The sequence below is a fragment of the Trichomycterus rosablanca genome, chromosome 15, assembly GCF_030014385.1.
Source record: "Trichomycterus rosablanca isolate fTriRos1 chromosome 15, fTriRos1.hap1, whole genome shotgun sequence".
Taxonomy (NCBI): domain Eukaryota; kingdom Metazoa; phylum Chordata; class Actinopteri; order Siluriformes; family Trichomycteridae; genus Trichomycterus; species Trichomycterus rosablanca.
In genome coordinates, this window is record NC_086002.1 from 32,379,959 (window position 1) to 32,398,568 (window position 18,610).

Sequence of the window (18,610 nt, forward strand, 5' to 3'; positions counted from 1 at the left end):
AACTTTTAAATATGCTTTATTCATAGTGACCACTTAACCCTGGTCAGGGTCGCGGTGGGCCCACAGAGCGCCGATCCATTACATATATACACCGATACACCTTCTGCCTGGTCAGGGTTGCAGCGTGTCCAGGACCACCCAAATATGCTTCTGTGTATTTTTAAGATATATGAGAAAACCCACCTGACTGAAAGAACATGCCAAACTCTTCCCAGTGTACTGACATTTTATTTCATATTTATTCACTTTTAAACTCCCTGGTCAGGGTCCCAGTTCACCACGAGGCATCACACTCGCACCTAGAGTCCTGGGACGACAACGTAAAAGCTTCTCATTGGTGAGTGGAAGTCTGGGTATTCTGTATGGCCGAAAATATTCGGACGTCTGACCGTGAGGGCTCTGAGGCGGCTCCTCAGCATGACTGTGGGAATTTGTGCCCTGAATCCAGATCAAAAAGGATTCACGTTGGTTCTACCGTCCCGTCCGGACACTTCTGGAATCGCGGGTACAAATCGGATGCAACAAAAAAAGTCTGGAGACGTGATTTTCATCAGATCAGGGTCACAGTGGGTCAGGAGCCTTATTCATTACTATTTTGCACAGTGGTAAGAAAATAATCTTTATTTCATCATGTACAAACAGAAAGCAAAATGCAGCCACACACACACACACACACACACGTTGAGACTAAAACGGCCACGAATCCGCCGCTGGTCTGTAGGTCCTGAAGTCGTCCGTCCGCTCGTCCGTTGCCCAGCCGCTGGCCGCAGGACTTCCTGCCTCCCTGAGACGCAGAGAGACGACGTGAAGGACATGAATCTTATTACATGCTGTTTATTTCTAACTGTGACTGTGAGGATTACTGCACACGTCCTCATTCAAAAACAAACGTGAGTGTGTGTGTGTGTGACACCTGCAGTAGTTCAGCTGGAGAGCACAGTGCAGCTCAGGGGTGCTCGGGGTCACGCCGGTCCTCTGCTCTGACCAGGGCGCGACCTCTGACCCCTCAGAGGACGACGGGGTGACACAGGGGGAGAGGGACAGACGATCAGGAGCCGTCATCCCTGTCTCACACACACACACACACACACACACACACAAATCAGTGAAGTAATAAATTATATTAGTGAAACGGTAAATTAATTTTTTAAGTGAGTCAAATATAAAGAGTCGAATCAGTAAAGTGAGTCAGACTGGGTACGAAGTGAGGAAATGAATCAGTATCAAAGTGACAAATTAAATTAATTAAATCAGTCAAATCAGAAACAAATAAGTCACATTAGGAATTAGTAAAATAATAAATTAATTCTTAAAGCGAGTCAAATAAAAAGAATCGAATCAGTAGTGGATAAATGTGAGTGAGTGAATGAATATGAGTGAGTGAATATGAGAGTGAATATGAGTGAATGTGAGTGAGTAAATAAATGTGAGTGAATGAATGAGTGAATATGAGTGAGTAAATAAATGTGAGTGAATGAATGAGTGAATATGAGTGAATGTGAGTGAGTGAATATGAGTGAATGTGAGTGAGTAAATAAATGTGAGTGAATGAATGAGTGAATATGAGTGAATGTGAGTGAGTGAATGAGTGAATGTGAGTGAGTAAATAAATGTGAGTGAATGAATGAGTGAATATGAGTGAATGTGAGTGAGTAAATAAATGTGAGTGAATGAATGAGTGAATATGAGTGAATGTGAGTGAGTAAATAAATGTGAGTGAGTAAATAAATGTGAGTGAATGAATGAGTGAATATGAGTGAATGTGAGTGAGTGAATATGAGTGAATGTGAGTGAGTGAATAAATGTGAGTGAATGAATGAATATGAGTGAATGTGAGTGAGTGAATAAATGTGAGTGAATATGAGTGAGTGAATATGAGTGAGTGTGTGAGTGAGTGAATGAGAGAGAGTGAATATGAGTGAGTGAATATGAGTGAGTGTGTGAGTGAGTGAGTGGGTGAATGAGTGAATATGAGTGAGTGAATGAGAGTGTGTGAGTGAATGAGAGTGTGTGAGTGAGTGTGTGGGTGAGTGAGTGTGTGAGTGAGTGAGTGAATGAATATGAGTGAGTGGGTGAGTGAGTGAGTGAATGAGAGTGTGTGAGTGAGTGGGTGAGTGAGTGAATGAGAGTGTGTGAGTGGGTGAGTGAGTGAATGAATATGAGTGAGTGGGTGAGTGAGTGAATGAGAGTGTGTGAGTGAGTGGGTGAGTGAGTGAATGAATATGAGTGAGTGGGTGAGTGAGTGAGTGAATGAGAGTGTGTGGGTGAGTGAGTGAGTGAGTGAATGAGAGTGTGTGAGTGAGTGGGTGAGTGAGTGAGTGAATGAGAGTGTGTGAGTGAGTGAGTGAGTGGGTGAGTGAGTGAGTGAATGAGAGTGTGTGAGTGAGTGGGTGAGTGAGTGAATGAGAGTGTGTGAGTGAGTGGGTGAGTGAGTGAGTGGGTGAGTGAGTGAGTGAATGAGAGTGTGTGAGTGAGTGGGTGAGTGGGTGAGTGAGTGAATGAGAGTGTGTGAGTGAGTTAGTGTGTGAGTGAGTGGGTGAGTGAGTGAGTGAGTGGGTGAGTGAGTGGGTGAGTGAGTGAATATGGGTGAGTGAGTGAGTGAGTGGGTGAGTGAGTGTGTGAGTGAGTGAGTGGGTGAGTGAATATGGGTGAGTGAGTGGGTGAGTGAGTGGGTGAGTGAGTGGGTGGGTGAGTGGGTGAGTGAGTGGGTGAGTGGGTGGGTGAGTGAGTGGGTGAGTGGGTGAGTGAATATGGGTGAGTGAGTGAGTGAGTGAGTGGGTGAGCGAGTGAGTGAATGAGAGTGTGTGAGTGAGTGAGTGGGTGAGTTAGTGAATATGGGTGAGTGAGTGAGTGGGTGAGTGAGTGGGTGAGTGAGTGAGTGGGTGAGTGAGTGGGTGAGTGGGTGGGTGAGTGGGTGGGTGAGTGAATATGAGTGAGTGGGGTGAGTGAGTGAGTGGGTGAGTGAGTGGGTGAGTGGGTGGGTGAGTGAGTGGGTGAGTGAATATGAGTGAGTGGGGTGAGTGGGGTGAGTGAGTGAGTGGGTGAGTGAGTGAGTGGGTGAGTTAGTGAATATGGGTGAGTGAGTGGGTGAGTGAGTGGGTGAGTGAGTGGGTGAGTGAGTGGGTGAGTGAGTGGGTGGGTGAGTGGGTGGGTGAGTGGGTGGGTGAGTGAGTGGGTGAGTGAATATGAGTGAGTGGGTGAGTGTGTGAGTGAGTGAGTGGGTGAGTGTGTGAGTGAGTGAGTGAGTGAGTGCTGTACTCAGGTGGCTGAGCGCCGTGCTCTCTCTCCTGTTACACTGAGGCGACTCTGGTAGTGGAGACGTGCTGAGGAACCACTGCTTCATCAGAGACGCCTTCTGCTGCTCAAACACACACCTCTACACACACACACACACACACACACACACACACACACACACACACACACACACTTTCAGTAAACTGAACTAAACACTAAAACACTAATAATAATAATAATAACCCGTTCACCTCACGGCCCAATCGGATTGCTGCGTCCGTGAAGGCCCGCCTCTCCTGCTGGAAGCTCCGCCTCTGCCGGTTCAGCTCCGCCCGTTGGTCCTGCAGCCGCTCCCACTCCTCCAGGTAGTAGAAATCCATCGGCGCGTCCGAGAGAGAAGAAGCGGCGCTGTCCTGAAAAAATATCCATGATGCTACCGTCACCACGTTTCACAGTAAGGAAATTCTACTTGATCCTGAGTTACACCACCACACAAACCACTCAGGATTCAAGCTGTAAAGTTTCCGTTAGTTAAAACGCCGTCCCCTCGCCGGACGCTTATGTAATTAGCTTAGCGATGAAGAACGTGTTCAGGATGGTAACGGCGGTCCCGTCGTGTTTGGTGTTTATTCTGACCTGCAGGAGCTGCTGCTGAAGTCGGATCAGCTCTCGGCTCTGCTCCAGCTCTTCCTCAAACTGAACCAGGAGCTTCTCCTGATCCGTCCTGACTGCTGCGGGACCTACACACACACACAAATATATTTATATGCACACATATACATACCCACATATATAAACACACACATATACAGTGGGGTCAAAAAGTATTTAGTCAGCCACTGATTGTGCAGGTTCTCCTACTTAGAAAGATGAGAGAGGTCTGTAATTTTCATCATAGCTACACTTCAACTACGAGAGACAAAATGAGAAAAAAAAATCCAGGAAATCACATTGTAGGATTTTTAAAGAATTTATTCGTTAATTATGATGGAAAATAAGTATTTGGTCACCCACAAACAAGCAAGATTTCTGGCTCTCACAGACCTGTAACTTCTTCTTTAAGAAGCTCTTCTGTCCTCCACTCGTTACCTGTATTAATGGCACCTGTTTGACCTCGTTATCTGTATAAAAGACACCTGTCCACAGCCTCAAACAGTCAGACTCCAAACTCAACCATGGCCAAGACCAAAGAGCTGTCGAAGGACACCAGGAAGAAAACTGTAGACCTGCACCAGGCTGGGAAGAGTGAATCTACAATAGGCAAGCAGGTCGGTGTGAATAAATCAACTGTGGGAGCAATTGTAAGAAAATGGAAGACATACAAGACCATCGATGATCTCCCTTGATCCCGTGGGGTCAAAATGATCATGAGAACGGTGAGCAAAAATCCCAGAACTACACGGAGGGACCAGATGAATGACCTGCAGAGAGCTGGGACCAAAGTAACAAAGGCTACCATCAGTAACACACTACGCCGAGAGGGACTCGAATCCTGCAGTGCCAGGCGTGTCCCCCTGCTTAAGCCAGTACATGTCCAGGCCCGTCGGAAGTTCGCCAGAGAGCATATGGATGATCCAGAAGAGGATCGGGAGAATATCATGTGGTCAGATGAAACCAAAATGGAACTTTTTGGTAAAAACTCAACTCGTGGTGTTTGGAGGAAGAAGAAGAACCCAAGAACACCATACCTACTGTGAAGCATGGGGGTGGAAACATCATGCTTTGGGGCTGTTTTTCTGCAGAGGGGACAGGACGACTGATCCGTGTTAAGGGAAGAATGAACGGGGCCATGTATCGTGAGATTTTAAGCCAAAACCTCCTTCCATCAGTGAGAGCATTGAAGATGGAACGTGGCTGGGTCTTCCAGCATGACGATGATCCCAAACACACCGCTCGGGCAACGGAGGAGTGGCTCCGTAAAAAGCATTTCAAGGTCCTGGAGTGGCCTAGCCAGTGTCCAGACCTCAACCCCATAGAAAATTTGTGGAGTCCGTGTTGCCCAGCGACAGCCCCAAAACATCACTGCTCTAGAGGAGATCTGCATGGAGGAATGGGCCAAAATAGCAGCTACAGTGTGTGCAAACCTGGTGAAGACTTACAGGAAACGTTTCACCTCTGTCATTGCCAACAAAGGTCATGTTACAAAGTATTGAGCTGAACTTTTGTTATTGACCAAATACTTATTTTCCACCATAATTTACAAATAAATTCTTTAAAAATCCTACAATGTGATTTCCTGGATTTTTTTTTCTCATTTTGTCTCTCATAGTTGAAGTGTAGCTATGATGAAAATTACAGACCTCTCTCATCTTTCTAAGTAGGAGAACCTGCACAATCAGTGGCTGACTAAATACTTTTTGGCCCCACTGTATACACACACGTGTATATATATATACACACACACACATATACAGTATATATATATATACACACACACACATACATACACACACACACACACACATACATATACAGCTCTGGAAAAAAATAAGAGACCACTCCAGTTTTTTCTTAAATCAGCTTCTCTACATGTACAGCAGTCGTTCTGAAGGAAATTCCTTCACAGACACACCTCATTCTATCTAATTAGATGCTGATTAGGTGAATACCTCAACCAAATCCTATTCTTAAGAGCAGTAGTATAAAAACCACTGCTGGTGTCATCAATATTCTTTTGTTATAGAACCATCTGGATGACAAAAGCGGTGCTAGTACTACCTACAATTTAAGTGTATTCAAAATACAAATACAGACCATGCCAAAAGAGTTGAAAAGAAAGGTTCTTAGTGAGGAAAAGAAGGGTCAAATTTTAGCTTTACTGGCAGAGGGATACAGTGAGCGTTAGGTTGCTTCCATCCTGAAAATTTCAAAAACAGTGGTTCATAAGAACAAGGTAAAGCAACAAACACATAGGACAACAAAGCTACAGATTGGCACAGGGCGAAAACGACTCTCAACCGACCGTCTTGACTGCCACCTCATTCAAATGTCACCTAACAACCGTAAGATGACATCAAGTGACCTACAAAAAGAATGGCAAGCGGCAGCTAGGGTGAAATGGACAGCAAGGACGGTTCGAAACCGGCTTCTGGAGGCAGGGCTGAAGTCATGCAAAGCTAGAAAAAAGCCCTTCATCAATGAGAAGCAAAGAAGAGCCAGGCTGAAGTTTGCGAAAAACCATAAGGATTGGACCGTCGAGGACTGAAGTAAGGTCATCTTCTCTGATGAGTGCCATTTTCAGATTTGTCCAACACCAGGTCGTGTAATAGTTAGATGGAGACCTGGAGAGACCTACAAGCCAGAGTGTCTCACACCCACTGTGAAATTTGGTGCAGAATCGGTGATGATCTGGGGGTGTTTCAGCAACGCCAGAATCGGGCAGATTTATCTTTGTAAAGAACACATGAATCAAGCCACATACAAAACTGTGCTGGAGGAAAACTTGCTTCCTTCTGCTCTGACAATGTTCCCCAACTTCCATGATTGGTTTTTTCAGCAGGACAATGCTCCATATCACACAGCCAGGTCAATCAAGGTGTGGATGAGGGACCACCAGATCAAGACTTCATGGCCAGCCCAATCTCCAGAACTGAACCCTATTGAAGACCTCTGGAATGTGATCAAGAGGAAGATAGATGGTCACAAGCCATCAAACAAAGCCAAGCTCCTGGGATGTCTGCGCCAGAAGTGGCGTCAAGTTACCCAACAGCAATGTGAAAGACTGGTGGAAAGCATGCCAAGACGTATGAAAGCTGTGATTAAAAATCAGGGTTATTTCATGAAATATTGATTTCTGGACTCCTTTTAAGCTGAAATATTAGTACTGTGTTGTTTAAAAATGAATATGAGCTTGTTTTCTTTGCATTGTTTGTGGTCCTAAATTTCTGTAACTGTTTTGTTATTTTGACCATTAGTCATTTTCGAAATAAAAATGATAGTGAAGTGGTCTCTTATTTTTTTCCAGAGCTGTATATATATACAGTATATATATACAGTGTATCACAAAAGTGAGTACACCCCTCACATTTCTGCAGATATTTAAGTATATCTTTTCATGGGACAACACTGACAAAATGACACTTTGACACAATGAAAAGTAGTCTGTGTGCAGCTTATATAACAGTGTAAATTTATTCTTCCCTTAAAATAACTCAATATACAGCCATTAATGTCTAAACCACCGGCAACAAAAGTGAGTACACCCCTAAGAGACTACACCCCTAAATGTCCAAATTGAGCACTGCTTGTCATTTTCCCTCCAAAATGTCATGTGATTTGTTAGTGTTACTAGGTCTCAGGTGTGAATAGGGAGCAGGTGTGTTCAATTTAGTAGTACAGCTCTCACACTCTCTCATACTGGTCACTGAAAGTTCCAACATGGCACCTCATGGCAAAGAACTCTCTGAGGATCTTAAAAGATGAATTGTTGCGCTACATGAAGATGGCCAAGGCTACAAGAAGATTGCCAACACCCTGAAACTGAGCTGCAGCACAGTGGCCAAGATCATCCAGCGTTTTAAAAGAGCAGGGTCCACTCAGAACAGACCTCGCGTTGGTCGTCCAAAGAAGCTGAGTGCACGTGCTTAGCGTCACATCCAACTGCTGTCTTTGAAAGATAGGCGCAGGAGTGCTGTCAGCATTGCTGCAGAGATTGAAAAGGTGGGGGGTCAGCCTGTCAGTGCTCAGACCATACGCCGCACACTACATCAAATTGGTCTGCATGGCTGTCACCCCAGAAGGAAGCCTCTTCTGAAGTCTCTACACAAGAAAGCCTGCAAACAGTTTGCTGAAGACATGTCAACAAAGGACATGGATTACTGGAACCATGTCCTATGGTCTGATGAGACCAAGATACATTTGTTTGGTTCAGATGGTCTCAAGCATGTGTGGCGGCAATCAGGTGAGGAGTACAAAGATAAGTGTGTCATGCCTACAGTCAAGCATGGTGGTGGGAATGCCATGGTCTGGGGCTGCATGGGTGCAGCAGGTGTTGGGGAGTTACATTTCATTGAGGGACACATGAACTCCAATATGTATTGTGAAATACTGAAGCAGAGCATGATCCCCTCCCTCCGGAAACTGGGTCGCAGGGCAGTGTTCCAGCATGATAATGACCCCAAACACACCTCTAAGACGACCACTGCTTTATTGAAGAGGCTGAGGGTAAAGGTGATGGACTGGCCAAGCATGTCTCCAGACCTAAACACAATAGAACATCTTTGGGGCATCCTCAAGCGGAAGGTGGAGGAGCGCAAAGTCTCGAATATCCACCAGCTCCGTGATGTCGTCATGGAGGAGTGGAAAAGCATTCCAGTGGCAACCTGTGAAGCTCTGGTAAACTCCGTGCCCAGGAGAGTTAAGGCAGTTCTGGGAAATAATGGTGGCCACACAAAATATTGACACTTCAGGAACTTTCACTAAGGGGTGTACTCACTTTTGTTGCTGGTGGTTTAGACATTAATGGCTGTATATTGAGTTATTTTGAGGGAAGAATAAATTTACACTGTTATATAAGCTGCACACAGACTACTTTTCATTGTGTCAAAGTGTCATTTTGTCAGTGTTGTCCCATGAAAAGATATACTTAAATATCTGCAGAAATGTGAGGGGTGTACTCACTTTTGTGATACACTGTATAACCCTCCAATATGCACTGTATAGCCAAAAGTATTGGGGCGCCCCTTCATTCTAATTACTGAATTCACTAGTTTCAGCCACAACAGTTGCTTACAGGTGTAATAAATCAGTCATATAACTGAAATATGCTTTAAACTTTGCAGCAACAGTTTAGGGAAGGTCCATCTTCGTTCCAGCATTACCAAACTTCTTAAAGACATGAAGAAAAGCTGACCGAACAGGTTTGGAATGAACCGGAACCTCGACATCAGTGCCCAGCCATACAAACGCTCATATTTTGACTGGACGGGCACAAATCCCCACACATAGACAAGCCTTTGTGGCTGAAAGGTTCACACAGAGGTCGCTCTAGTTTAATCTATTTGAACTGGGCCAGGCGTCCGGATACTTTTGGCCATTTATAATAATAAAGTATATGAGTGGAAACCAGACGTCACTCGTACTCCGTGCCAGCAGCTCCCTCAACCTCTTCTGCACGTGGACCCACTCCAAAACCACCCCGCCGGTCACGTGATCGCCGAGCGTCCGCTCTGACTGGACCAGACCGCTCGGTTCCGCCCCTTCCTCCTCGCACTCCGTCACGTCCTGTAGAGTCTGACATCGATCAAAGGGCTGTCAGATGAGAGACTCTGATGCCGGTGCACCGCCGGCCGGTGTAAAGAAGGGGGCGAGAGCCAGTCCCGTTACCTGCTGCATGTCGGTTCTGAGCGCGTGCAGTAGAGTCGTGAGGCTGTGGCGAAGCTTCATGGCCTCCCTGAGCTCGGCCTCCCTCCTCTCCAGCATCAGCTTCAGCGCCTCCTCGTTTCTGCAAGAGTGTGGGTGAGAAAAATATGAGAAGTGGGCGTGTCTAAATGCTTAGATTCCTCCTACTGAGGCGCCTTAATTCTGAGCGATGATCTGACTGAGAACCCCGTCTTATTAGAATCCTCTCTATTAAGGAAGCTCACTAGGTAGGCAGTAGGGAGCAAGGCAGCTCACTAGATATTCAGACAGACCCGTAAGTGTGGGCATCACCTGGCATCCGCCTTCGCGCTCCTGGAGGCAGCGTCTCTCCTTCCTGAGGGTTTCGGAGGAGCGTTCAGGATCTCTAAAGCTACGGGAAAATGTAAAATTCATGTAATTAATCCATTCCCCTCCAAATTTAGTCATACCCAATTCCCAGATCGTATTTCACACTAACGCACGCCCCCTCCGACGCGTGTGCGGCGCCGAGCGCTTCTTTCAGACTGCACGCGCAGTCCCTCGACCGGCCAGCAGAGGGCATAACCGCAGCGCAACAGGCGCCCGGCCGGTCTCACTCACACATTCCTCGGTCTCCTCGGTGGCGATCGTAAAGCTGCGAGAGCTTTTCCCTCATCCTGGTGATGTGCTGCTCTCGGCGCTTTAACTCCGCCCCCTGCTGGTTACACCGACACTGCAGCCGGGCGACCTGCAGACCCGAAAAAATAATAGGTGCGGTTTGAACCCACGTCACCTACAGAGACGACACAGACCGAGTGGCTGTATGCCACGCCCGCTCGCACCCTCACCTTCTCCCTCTCGGACCTCAGGGCGTCCTGTAGCCTGGAGACGTGCCGCTCCCTCTCGACCAGCTGCTCCTGGAAACAGAACGTTTCAGCCGGGGGTCAAAGTCCATCCCGTCGAAGCACGGTGGCGCTCAAGAAAGCGGTGCGGTTACACACGACTGTATGTCCTGGGGAAAACGGTGGGCTCGAGCGGCTGGGGGTGTCGCTACGTTCTGAGAAAACGAGCGCTTAGAGACTAGCCCACTACCTCTGAGGTCTGGGCTTCGAATCTTAGCAGGTCAAGAACCTCGCGTCCGAGAGTGGCCGGACAGCCTAGAAACTCAGAAGTGCACTCGTCAGTGTGCAGGTCCCAAGCCCGGATACAGTACGAAGGAAAGTAGCGCTACAGCAGCTAACAGCTAACAAGTCTTGGCTACAATATATAGTGATGAGACGTACCTGTAGCGACGTAGCCCGGTCGTCGGGCTCCTCTCGGAGAGCCCTGTAGGAGGCGCTGTGGAGGGTTGTGCTGAAGGGAGGACTGACCGGCGCCAGTACGCGCGACCTTTGCGCCTCTGGAAACACAATTAGAGAAACGACTCGTTTAAAATAGTCGCCTCATGAGTCCAATGTGGGCGTGTCCCAATCCACACTGTTTACTATATAAGCCAGGTGAACGCGCAGGCAGTCCACACTGACACCATCACTCTCAAACCACACGCACTGGTTTACTATACAGTTCACAGTGGTCCAAACGTTTATATATTAAAGGTTGAGGACTGTGCTCAAGGGTCCAATAGCAGCACTCTGGCTGTGGTGGGGCTGGAACCAGCAACCTTCCAATTACTAGTTCAGTACCTTACACTCTGGGCATCCACATACTCTGTAGACCAGGTAGGTCACAGCGCAAGGTAGGACCCACCCAATGAGGGAGTGCCGACCCTATTTACAGTATATGGGCGCAGAGAAGTCATCAGCTGCAGTGAGGAACCATGGGACAAAAGGTGTGTGTCCATACCTGACGTGTTGTGAGCCCTGCGACGACATGACGGCGTCCTGCCCTCCCGTCTGCTCGCCATTATCTGCGACAGATCTGAAATATTCAAATGCACACACACACACACACACACACACACACATCTATTATTATTGGACATAAAGGGACCCATAGTTAGCAAGGGCGCTCTGATAGAAGGCGACATTTAACTAATACTAGACTGGTAGTACGGGGTCAGAACACTGGTAAACCACCACCAGTCTGAATTCTGACCCTAAGCTCTACAAGTCGCAACGTTATTCTATTCTTTGACCGTCAAGGATTGGAGACCAAGTTTGAAAGTGTTTGTTAGCCCCCTTTCATGCTGTTCTTCAATGGTCAGGACCCCCCAGGACCACCACAGAGCAGGTATTATGACACTCCTACCTAGTCGGTCCACCTTGTAGATGTAAAGTCAGAGACGATTGCTCATCTATCGCTGCTGTTTGAGTCGCTCATCTTCTAGACCTTCATCGGTGGTCACAGGACGCTGCCCACGGGGCGCTGTTGGCTGTACCAGCAGTGGCAGTGAGGCGTTTAGATCCACTCATACCAGCACAACACACACTAACACACCACCACCATGTCAGTGTCACTGCAGTGCTGAGAATCATCCACCACCTAAATAATACCTGCTCTGTGGGGGTCCTGACCATTGAAGAACAGCATGTAAAGCAGGTAGAGAAACAGATGGACTACAGTCAGTAATTGTAGAACTACAAAGGCTGATGTAGCTAACACATATTACAAAATTAAACCACAATAAGTGATGATGATGGTAACATTTGATAATGTGGCAGCATCATTAAAAAGAAAGAAGCTAAACACACACTGCCTGATCTAGTATGCTGGTGTGCGAGGAACATCGTTTACTTTTAATTTATGTCCTAATATGTTGATTTAACAATAAATTAGTATTAAAATCTGAGTGGTAATTCATGTTGTCCTGCAGGTTACATGATCTGATTCACTCCATAGTTCACATGTTTGATGTGTATCTACATTAAGTACTGATTTACTTAAAAATGTCATACCTTTACGATTAATACAGTTAACCCAGAGTAAAATAAAGATTTAATGTATTTATATTTCACCTTTACCAGAGTACAAATCGTCTTTTTCGTTGTTTACCAGACTGCAGCACAGACCAGGAGCTCAGCCAGTGCTGCTCAACAACCTGGCAATCAGTGAGCGATTAGTTTAGCCTAGCGACATTTCTAGCTTGCGCTAGCAAACACGTTAGCACGTTAGCACGTTGTTCTGACGTTCAAATTAAAGCACTTTATAGTAAAATACATTTCCAAAAGTATGTAGACACACCTTAATTATCAGAATAATCGGTATATTTGAATTCTTTTTGTTATTAATTATATATCAGTAGCCTAAAATCAAGGCTACAAAACACTGACGAATGCTAGCAGTGCCTGTACCAAAACAAACAACCAAAATCCTCAAAATAAATCAAAATTTCTTTAAAATGAAAGTGAAATTATTAATTAAAACGTATTAATATACATTAAGATGAGTTTAATTGAAAAAATTCATCCCTTTGATATAAATGGCTTAAGAAAACTCAAATGTATTGTGAGGTAAACTACAGAAGCAGATTGATTTTATAAATTTGCTTTAATTATTTTAAAATTTGTTCTACATCAACAGTAAAATAACAAAACTTGAACCCGTCCACATTTATATTATATTGTAAATTGGTTTTATAAGCATTTTATTTGGTCGACCAGCAGCTCTAGTTGACTATTCAGGTTAAGATAGTGGACTATTAGATCAGAAATGTCGCTGGTTCAAGTCCCACCGCTGCCAGGTTAGCACTAATGGGCCCTGGGCGGCACAGCCTCGCCTCACAGCAAGAAGGTCCTGGGTTCGATCCCCATGTGGGGCGGTCCGGGTCCTTTCTGTGTGGAGTCTGCATGCTTTCCCACAGTCCAAAGACGTGCGAGTGAGGCGAATCGGAGACACTAAATTGTCCATGACTGTGTTCCATATAACCTTGTGTGTAATGAGTACCTGTCCTAATAAACCCTAGGTTTAAGGTTGCTGGTTCAACCCCCACTACTCCCAGGTTGCCACTGTTGGGCCCTTGAGCAACAGTACTGCAAGACACTTTGGATAAGTGTCTGCTAAACATCGAAAATGTAAATCCTAAGAGCAGGGGTGGCTTAGCGGTTCAGATACTGGGCCCCTGAACAAGGCCCTTAACACTGAGCTCGCATTGTATCATTTACAATTGTAGGTCTCTTTAGATGAGTCGCTTTACATTTACAAACCCAGAGTTCATGCACAAACGGCTGCAAAGTTCGTCGATTGAGGAAAATTAATGACGAGCATCGATGCGAAGCACTTGAGATGAAGTTTCATTATTCATCTTCCACCCAATTTAGGCTTTAAATCAAAATATTTAAATATAAAGACAATCACAGTCCAAGACAAATAAATCCATTAGATTTTGCACTTTATTGAACACGAACATTCAAACAAAAACAGAAAAAAACTCAGTCAAACTTGGTGAACAAGATTTCTAAAGTGTAACAAATACAGAACAATACAAAGCACCCTAATAATCACGTATTAATAGAAAAATAGTCTTCAAACATGATATATTTTTGGGAAATTGAAATGCTGGTGTCCTCTTGTAAGCTGTGCCTACGTCTGCTGGTGTTGGAAGTCCATCTCAGTGGTAGATCTCTCGTCAGCACAGGTCAATATTTTAATAATCACCTAATTAAAAAGCACTAGGCTTTCTGTCCTTATTGGCATCAAGTGAATCTGTTAGTCAGTACTAATACCACCCAAAGTGCATCACGTTCTACAGGACGATTGAAGAGTCTCCACACACAGTTATTGCCTTTCATGAATGGACCAGGAGGCTGTGAAGTCGGTCGCTCTTAAAGGCACTTGAAGACCAATGGTGGACCAGGCCAAGATAAACTAGATACATACAGGGTTTTCATATCGTAAGTGACCATATAGAGCAAGTTCCCCCAGTTTGGAGACTCCGAAGTGAATCTAGGGTTAGGTGGAGGTGGGTGATATTAAAAAAAGAATATTTAAACTAAACTAAGAGACTAAGAGAACAGAACACACAATCTTCACGATATTAATCCAAACTACACTAACAGTACAGTGACCCAACACCACCCGTCTCACTGCAAATACATTACAATAAAACAACACACGATTTGAAATGATGGATCTAATAAAATGAAATATTTTCTTCATATAAAAGCTGAGAATTTCTACACACTGATCTAAATCAGTGATTAAAAAGGTTCAGTTAAGATAAAAACTAATTTAGAAATACTGCAGCGATTGGTTACAGGCTTCACAATGTATTACTGACTACATTTCCCAGACTCCTTTGCACTGCTGTTATTCTACGCAAGAATACGGAGCTGTATACTAAGTGGGTAGCACTGTCGCCCCACTGTGCGGAGTTTGCATGTTCTCCCAGTGTCGGCGTGGGTTTCCTCCGGGAGCTCCGGTTTCCTCCCACAGTCCAAAGACGTGCAAGTCAGGTCAATTGGAGACACTGATTTGCCCTGTAGGTGAATGGGTGTGTGCCCTGTGACGGACTGGCGTCCCGTCCAGGGTGTTACTGTGTGCCTTGCGCCCACTGAAATGAATGAATGAATGAATGAATTTGACGCCGAGTGATCGGACCCAGTGTTTTGACCTTAACCAGACAAAGAAGAATAAATAAACTAGGGCGAGTGGCCCCGGAGTCGGCCCATTATCTCACTCTGCATCTCTTTATCTTGTAACGATACGGCTTCAGATTAGCATCAAGGAACTTCCTATTGACGATGTGATATTTCATGCTTAAATGTTAGACCTCCCTGCTTCAGCTAATCGTTAGATCAGTTAAATCGTGGACGCTTCCTTCTCCCCCGGTCTGGACTTTATTATTGACTTTATTTCTTATTACTGACTTTGATGTGAACTGCAATAAATACACATGGATTGGACGTGCTGTAGGATCAGCTTTTTCAGATACGAACACAGTAAGAGTTCCTACAACTATGGAAAGTGTGTGTGTGTGTGTGTGTGTGCGTGTGTGTAGTGATCCAGTCCGTTCAGTCGACCGTCATCGGCTTTCAGTCGTCACCTGTGAAAGATAAAAAGTGCGTCTGTTCATTTAATGGATAAAACGCATATTTGCCGTAAATACCGGCTGTATATAATTTGATACACACATATTCAACACGATTTTATAACAATATAAATTGTAAAGAATCAAGTCTTTTAACCTTGTATTACACAAAGTTGGTTAAAACATCCATGCAACAACAGGTGGGTCACTGATTGATGACAGAGAGGTCTCTAAAACTCATGTATCAAATATGATACGATGGGCATTATAGGGTTAACGTACGTGATTCGACGTAGACATTCAAATTCACAGTTGCAGATGTAAAGTGCACTATTACACTATATGGCCGAAAGTATTCGGACACCGGAAACGAGATTTTGTGGTACCTTACAGCAGGCCGCACGATTTGGGAGGGCGGAAGGGGTTATCGCCGGACGGCACGCCCATCAGCAGGGGGTCCTTATAGGCGTTCTGGAGGCAGAAGTTCTTTAGATCTGTGGCTGCTTGAGAGACCTGGGTGGGGAAAAGGTGCAGAAATATTATAAACAACACTCGATAATCCTTTTTATATACACTGGAGTTTAATTAGTAAATAAAAAAGACTTAAATACATTAAAATATTTTAAAATATCAAAATGTTTAGCATTTTCTATGTATTTTTGCAACTATTCTCTATTTAACTATTTAAATAAAGAACCTGATCTAATGTGAGATAGATAAAACCTAAATATCCATCATTCAGTGAGTTTACATGTTTAAATATGTATTTTATTCCTTATTTTAGGTCGTTCTGTGTGCTTTGTGTACAGTAAACAATGCATCTTGACGCCTAAGTGCATACTAACATACTAAGCAGTATGTGAGACGAGTACACACACTAGTAATAGCGCACTAATGTAGCATACTACCTAGTAGAGTAGTATGCACTCACTGCCTCACAGATAGTTCGCGTTCTTTAATTATTACTCCAGTTTCCGTATTAAAATAAAAAAATAAATACAGATATAATATTTGAAGTGTTTTAAACAATGTTCGCGTATTAAAACATTGATAAACTGGTCAAATTGGTTACTTTGACAGTGTTTGTTAGCTAGCACATGCTATTCTAAGTTAGCTTTAGTGAAAAACTCTTCAGGCTGCATCCCAAATCCCTGTGTTTCAGACTGCTAGTGCACTAGGTAGGGAGCTTAGTACGCCTCATTTGCAGTGCACTGCGTAGGGCGCTGGAAGTCATTTGAGCTTCGGATGATTTCAACTTTTATTTAGTTTAAGTTCGCACTTACGTGGATCCGGCGGACACTCGCCTCCAGTCGCAGTTGTTTAACGGTCTTGTGGGCCACAGCCAGGCTGGTACTGGTGGCGTTATTGTTCGACATGACAGCAAACTGAGGCTTCGTGTGTAACAGCGTAACGCCCAGGGGAGACGGAAACTCTCGGGCTGGTGAAACGGCTCGGATCCTGCCTCCTCCACAGGGTGGCCAGGTATCTCTCGAATCCCCTCGTTGCACCGGGTTGCCAGATACTACACGCAAGTTGACTACCAACTTTAAACCATGCACAGGTTTAATAATGTGACCACATTGTGTCCCGAAGCAGCATCCTATTAGATAATAATATTTATTATGCACTTTGGGACACTGTAACGTTTAGTTACGTCTAATTTTGTCCCAATTTGCCTCCAAGTGACGTGCAGCTTTATGCATTAATATCTCACTAAACACAGTGGTTTGTAAATGGTCTTTTAGAGATATTTAATTGGAAATAGTGTAATAAATACTGTAATGAATAGTGTAATAAACAGTGTAATAAAGAGTAATGAATACTGTAATGAATAGTGTCATGAATAGTGTAATAAAGAGTCATGAATAGTGTAATAAAGAGTAATGAATAGTGTAATGAATAGTCATGAAGTGTAATAAAGAGTCATGAATAGTGTAATAAAGAGTAATGAATAGTGTAATGAATAGTCATGAAGTGTAATAAAGAGTCATGAATAGTGTAATAAAGAGTAATGAATAGTGTAATAAATAGTGTCATGAATAGTGTAATAAAGAGTCATGAATAGTGTAATAAAGAGTAATGAATAGTGTAATGAATAGTGTCATGAAGTGTAATAAAGAGTCATGAATAGTGTAATAAAGAGTAATGAATAGTGTAATAAATAGTGTCATGAATAGTGTAATAAAGAGTAATGAATAGTGTCATGAATAGTGTCATGAATAGTGTAATAAAGAGTAATGAATAGTGTAATAAATAGTGTCATGAATAGTGTAATAAAGAGTAATGAATAGTGTAATAAATAGTGTCATGAATAGTGTAATAAAGAGTCATGAATAGTGTAATAAAGAGTAATGAATAGTGTAATAAAGAGTAATGAATAGTGTAATAAAGAGGAATGAATACTGTAATGAATAGTGTCATGAATAGTGTAATAAAGAGTCATGAATAGTGTAATAAAGAGTAATGAATAGTGTAATAAAGAGTAATGAATAGTGTAATAAAGAGGAATGAATACTGTAATAAATAGTGTCATGAATAGTGTAATAAAGAGTAATGAATAGTGTAATAAAGAGTAATGAATAGTGTAATAAAGAGTCATGAATAGTGTAATAAAGAGGAATGAATACTGTAATGAATAGTGTCATGAATAGTGTAATAAAGAGTAATGAATAGTGTAATAAAGAGTCATGAATAGTGTAATAAAGAGTAATTCATTAAATAAAAGTATTCATTGTAATAAGAGTATTCATTAAAGCGCTACATGTTCTTGGTTCTTGGTGATTGAAACTTGTGGTGATCAGGGATGTTGGGTCGCTGTCGTTCTGCCTCTCTTGTCTGATCACTCTGGTTTTGGTAGGAGAGGTGGACGCTGATGTCCTGTGAAAGCCTTCATGACCTTGTTACCTGCTCGCTCTCCCTTTTAGTTCTGCTGTAATAATTAGGGCTGCCGGAGTGTAAAACTCACTGTAATTGTACATTATTAACTACATTCTCTATTGTTTTACCCTGAGGGCGTTCTGATGGAAACCTGTTTACCCGCCGAGGTTAAAGATTGAAGTCGAGACTGCAGTGCCAACGATGCTGCTCCTG

The 18,610-nt window shown here is 43.8% G+C and overlaps 2 protein-coding genes across 5 annotated transcripts; both read right to left on the bottom strand.

Annotated features, from left to right (window-relative positions):
• Window positions 1-575: 575 nt before the first annotated feature.
• Window positions 576-12,679, bottom strand: si:ch211-286b5.4 (afadin- and alpha-actinin-binding protein). Of its 3 annotated transcripts, none has more exons than XM_063010741.1 (13): window positions 12,516-12,679; window positions 11,398-11,472; window positions 10,839-10,954; window positions 10,404-10,472; window positions 10,177-10,303; window positions 9,889-9,967; window positions 9,562-9,679; window positions 9,312-9,468; window positions 3,874-3,977; window positions 3,489-3,650; window positions 3,259-3,376; window positions 914-1,064; window positions 576-784 (listed from the first exon to the last, which is right to left on the bottom strand). In XM_063010741.1, the coding sequence occupies exons 2-13, from the start codon at window positions 11,456-11,458 to the stop codon at window positions 688-690; spliced, it is 1,359 nt and encodes a 452-aa protein (XP_062866811.1). In that variant the 5' UTR covers window positions 11,459-11,472; window positions 12,516-12,679; the 3' UTR covers window positions 576-687. The 3 variants fall into 3 exon arrangements, with proteins under 3 accessions (XP_062866811.1, XP_062866812.1, XP_062866810.1); XM_063010742.1 differs by having other exon boundaries at window positions 9,318-9,468; window positions 12,510-12,679; XM_063010740.1 differs by having other exon boundaries at window positions 12,510-12,679.
• Window positions 12,680-13,865: 1,186 nt separating this feature from the next.
• Window positions 13,866-16,995, bottom strand: si:ch211-286b5.5 (uncharacterized protein LOC100003596 homolog). 2 transcript variants are annotated; one of them, XM_063010775.1, is made up of 3 exons: window positions 16,804-16,995; window positions 15,912-16,033; window positions 13,866-15,535 (listed from the first exon to the last, which is right to left on the bottom strand). In XM_063010775.1, the coding sequence occupies exons 1-3, from the start codon at window positions 16,894-16,896 to the stop codon at window positions 15,532-15,534; spliced, it is 219 nt and encodes a 72-aa protein (XP_062866845.1). In that variant the 5' UTR covers window positions 16,897-16,995; the 3' UTR covers window positions 13,866-15,531. The 2 variants fall into 2 exon arrangements, with proteins under 2 accessions (XP_062866845.1, XP_062866844.1); XM_063010774.1 differs by having other exon boundaries at window positions 15,907-16,033.
• Window positions 16,996-18,610: the final 1,615 nt, after the last annotated feature.

Excerpts from the sequence above, each read along its gene's own strand:
- si:ch211-286b5.4 (XM_063010741.1), bottom strand. The coding sequence starts at position 11,458 with ATGGCGAGCAGACGGGAGGGCAGGACGCCGTCATGTCGTCGCAGGGCT. Across the intron at positions 10,955-11,397 it reads CAGGGCTCACAACACGTCAG|AGGCGCAAAGGTCGCGCGTA; the intron begins GTATGGACACAC and ends TTGTGTTTCCAG. Across the intron at positions 1,065-3,258 it reads CACGGCGCTCAGCCACCTGA|GGATGACGGCTCCTGATCGT; the intron begins GTACAGCACTCA and ends TGTGTGAGACAG.
- si:ch211-286b5.5 (XM_063010775.1), bottom strand. The coding sequence starts at position 16,896 with ATGTCGAACAATAACGCCACCAGTACCAGCCTGGCTGTGGCCCACAAG. Across the intron at positions 16,034-16,803 it reads CGAGTGTCCGCCGGATCCAC|GTCTCTCAAGCAGCCACAGA; the intron begins GTAAGTGCGAAC and ends TTCCCCACCCAG.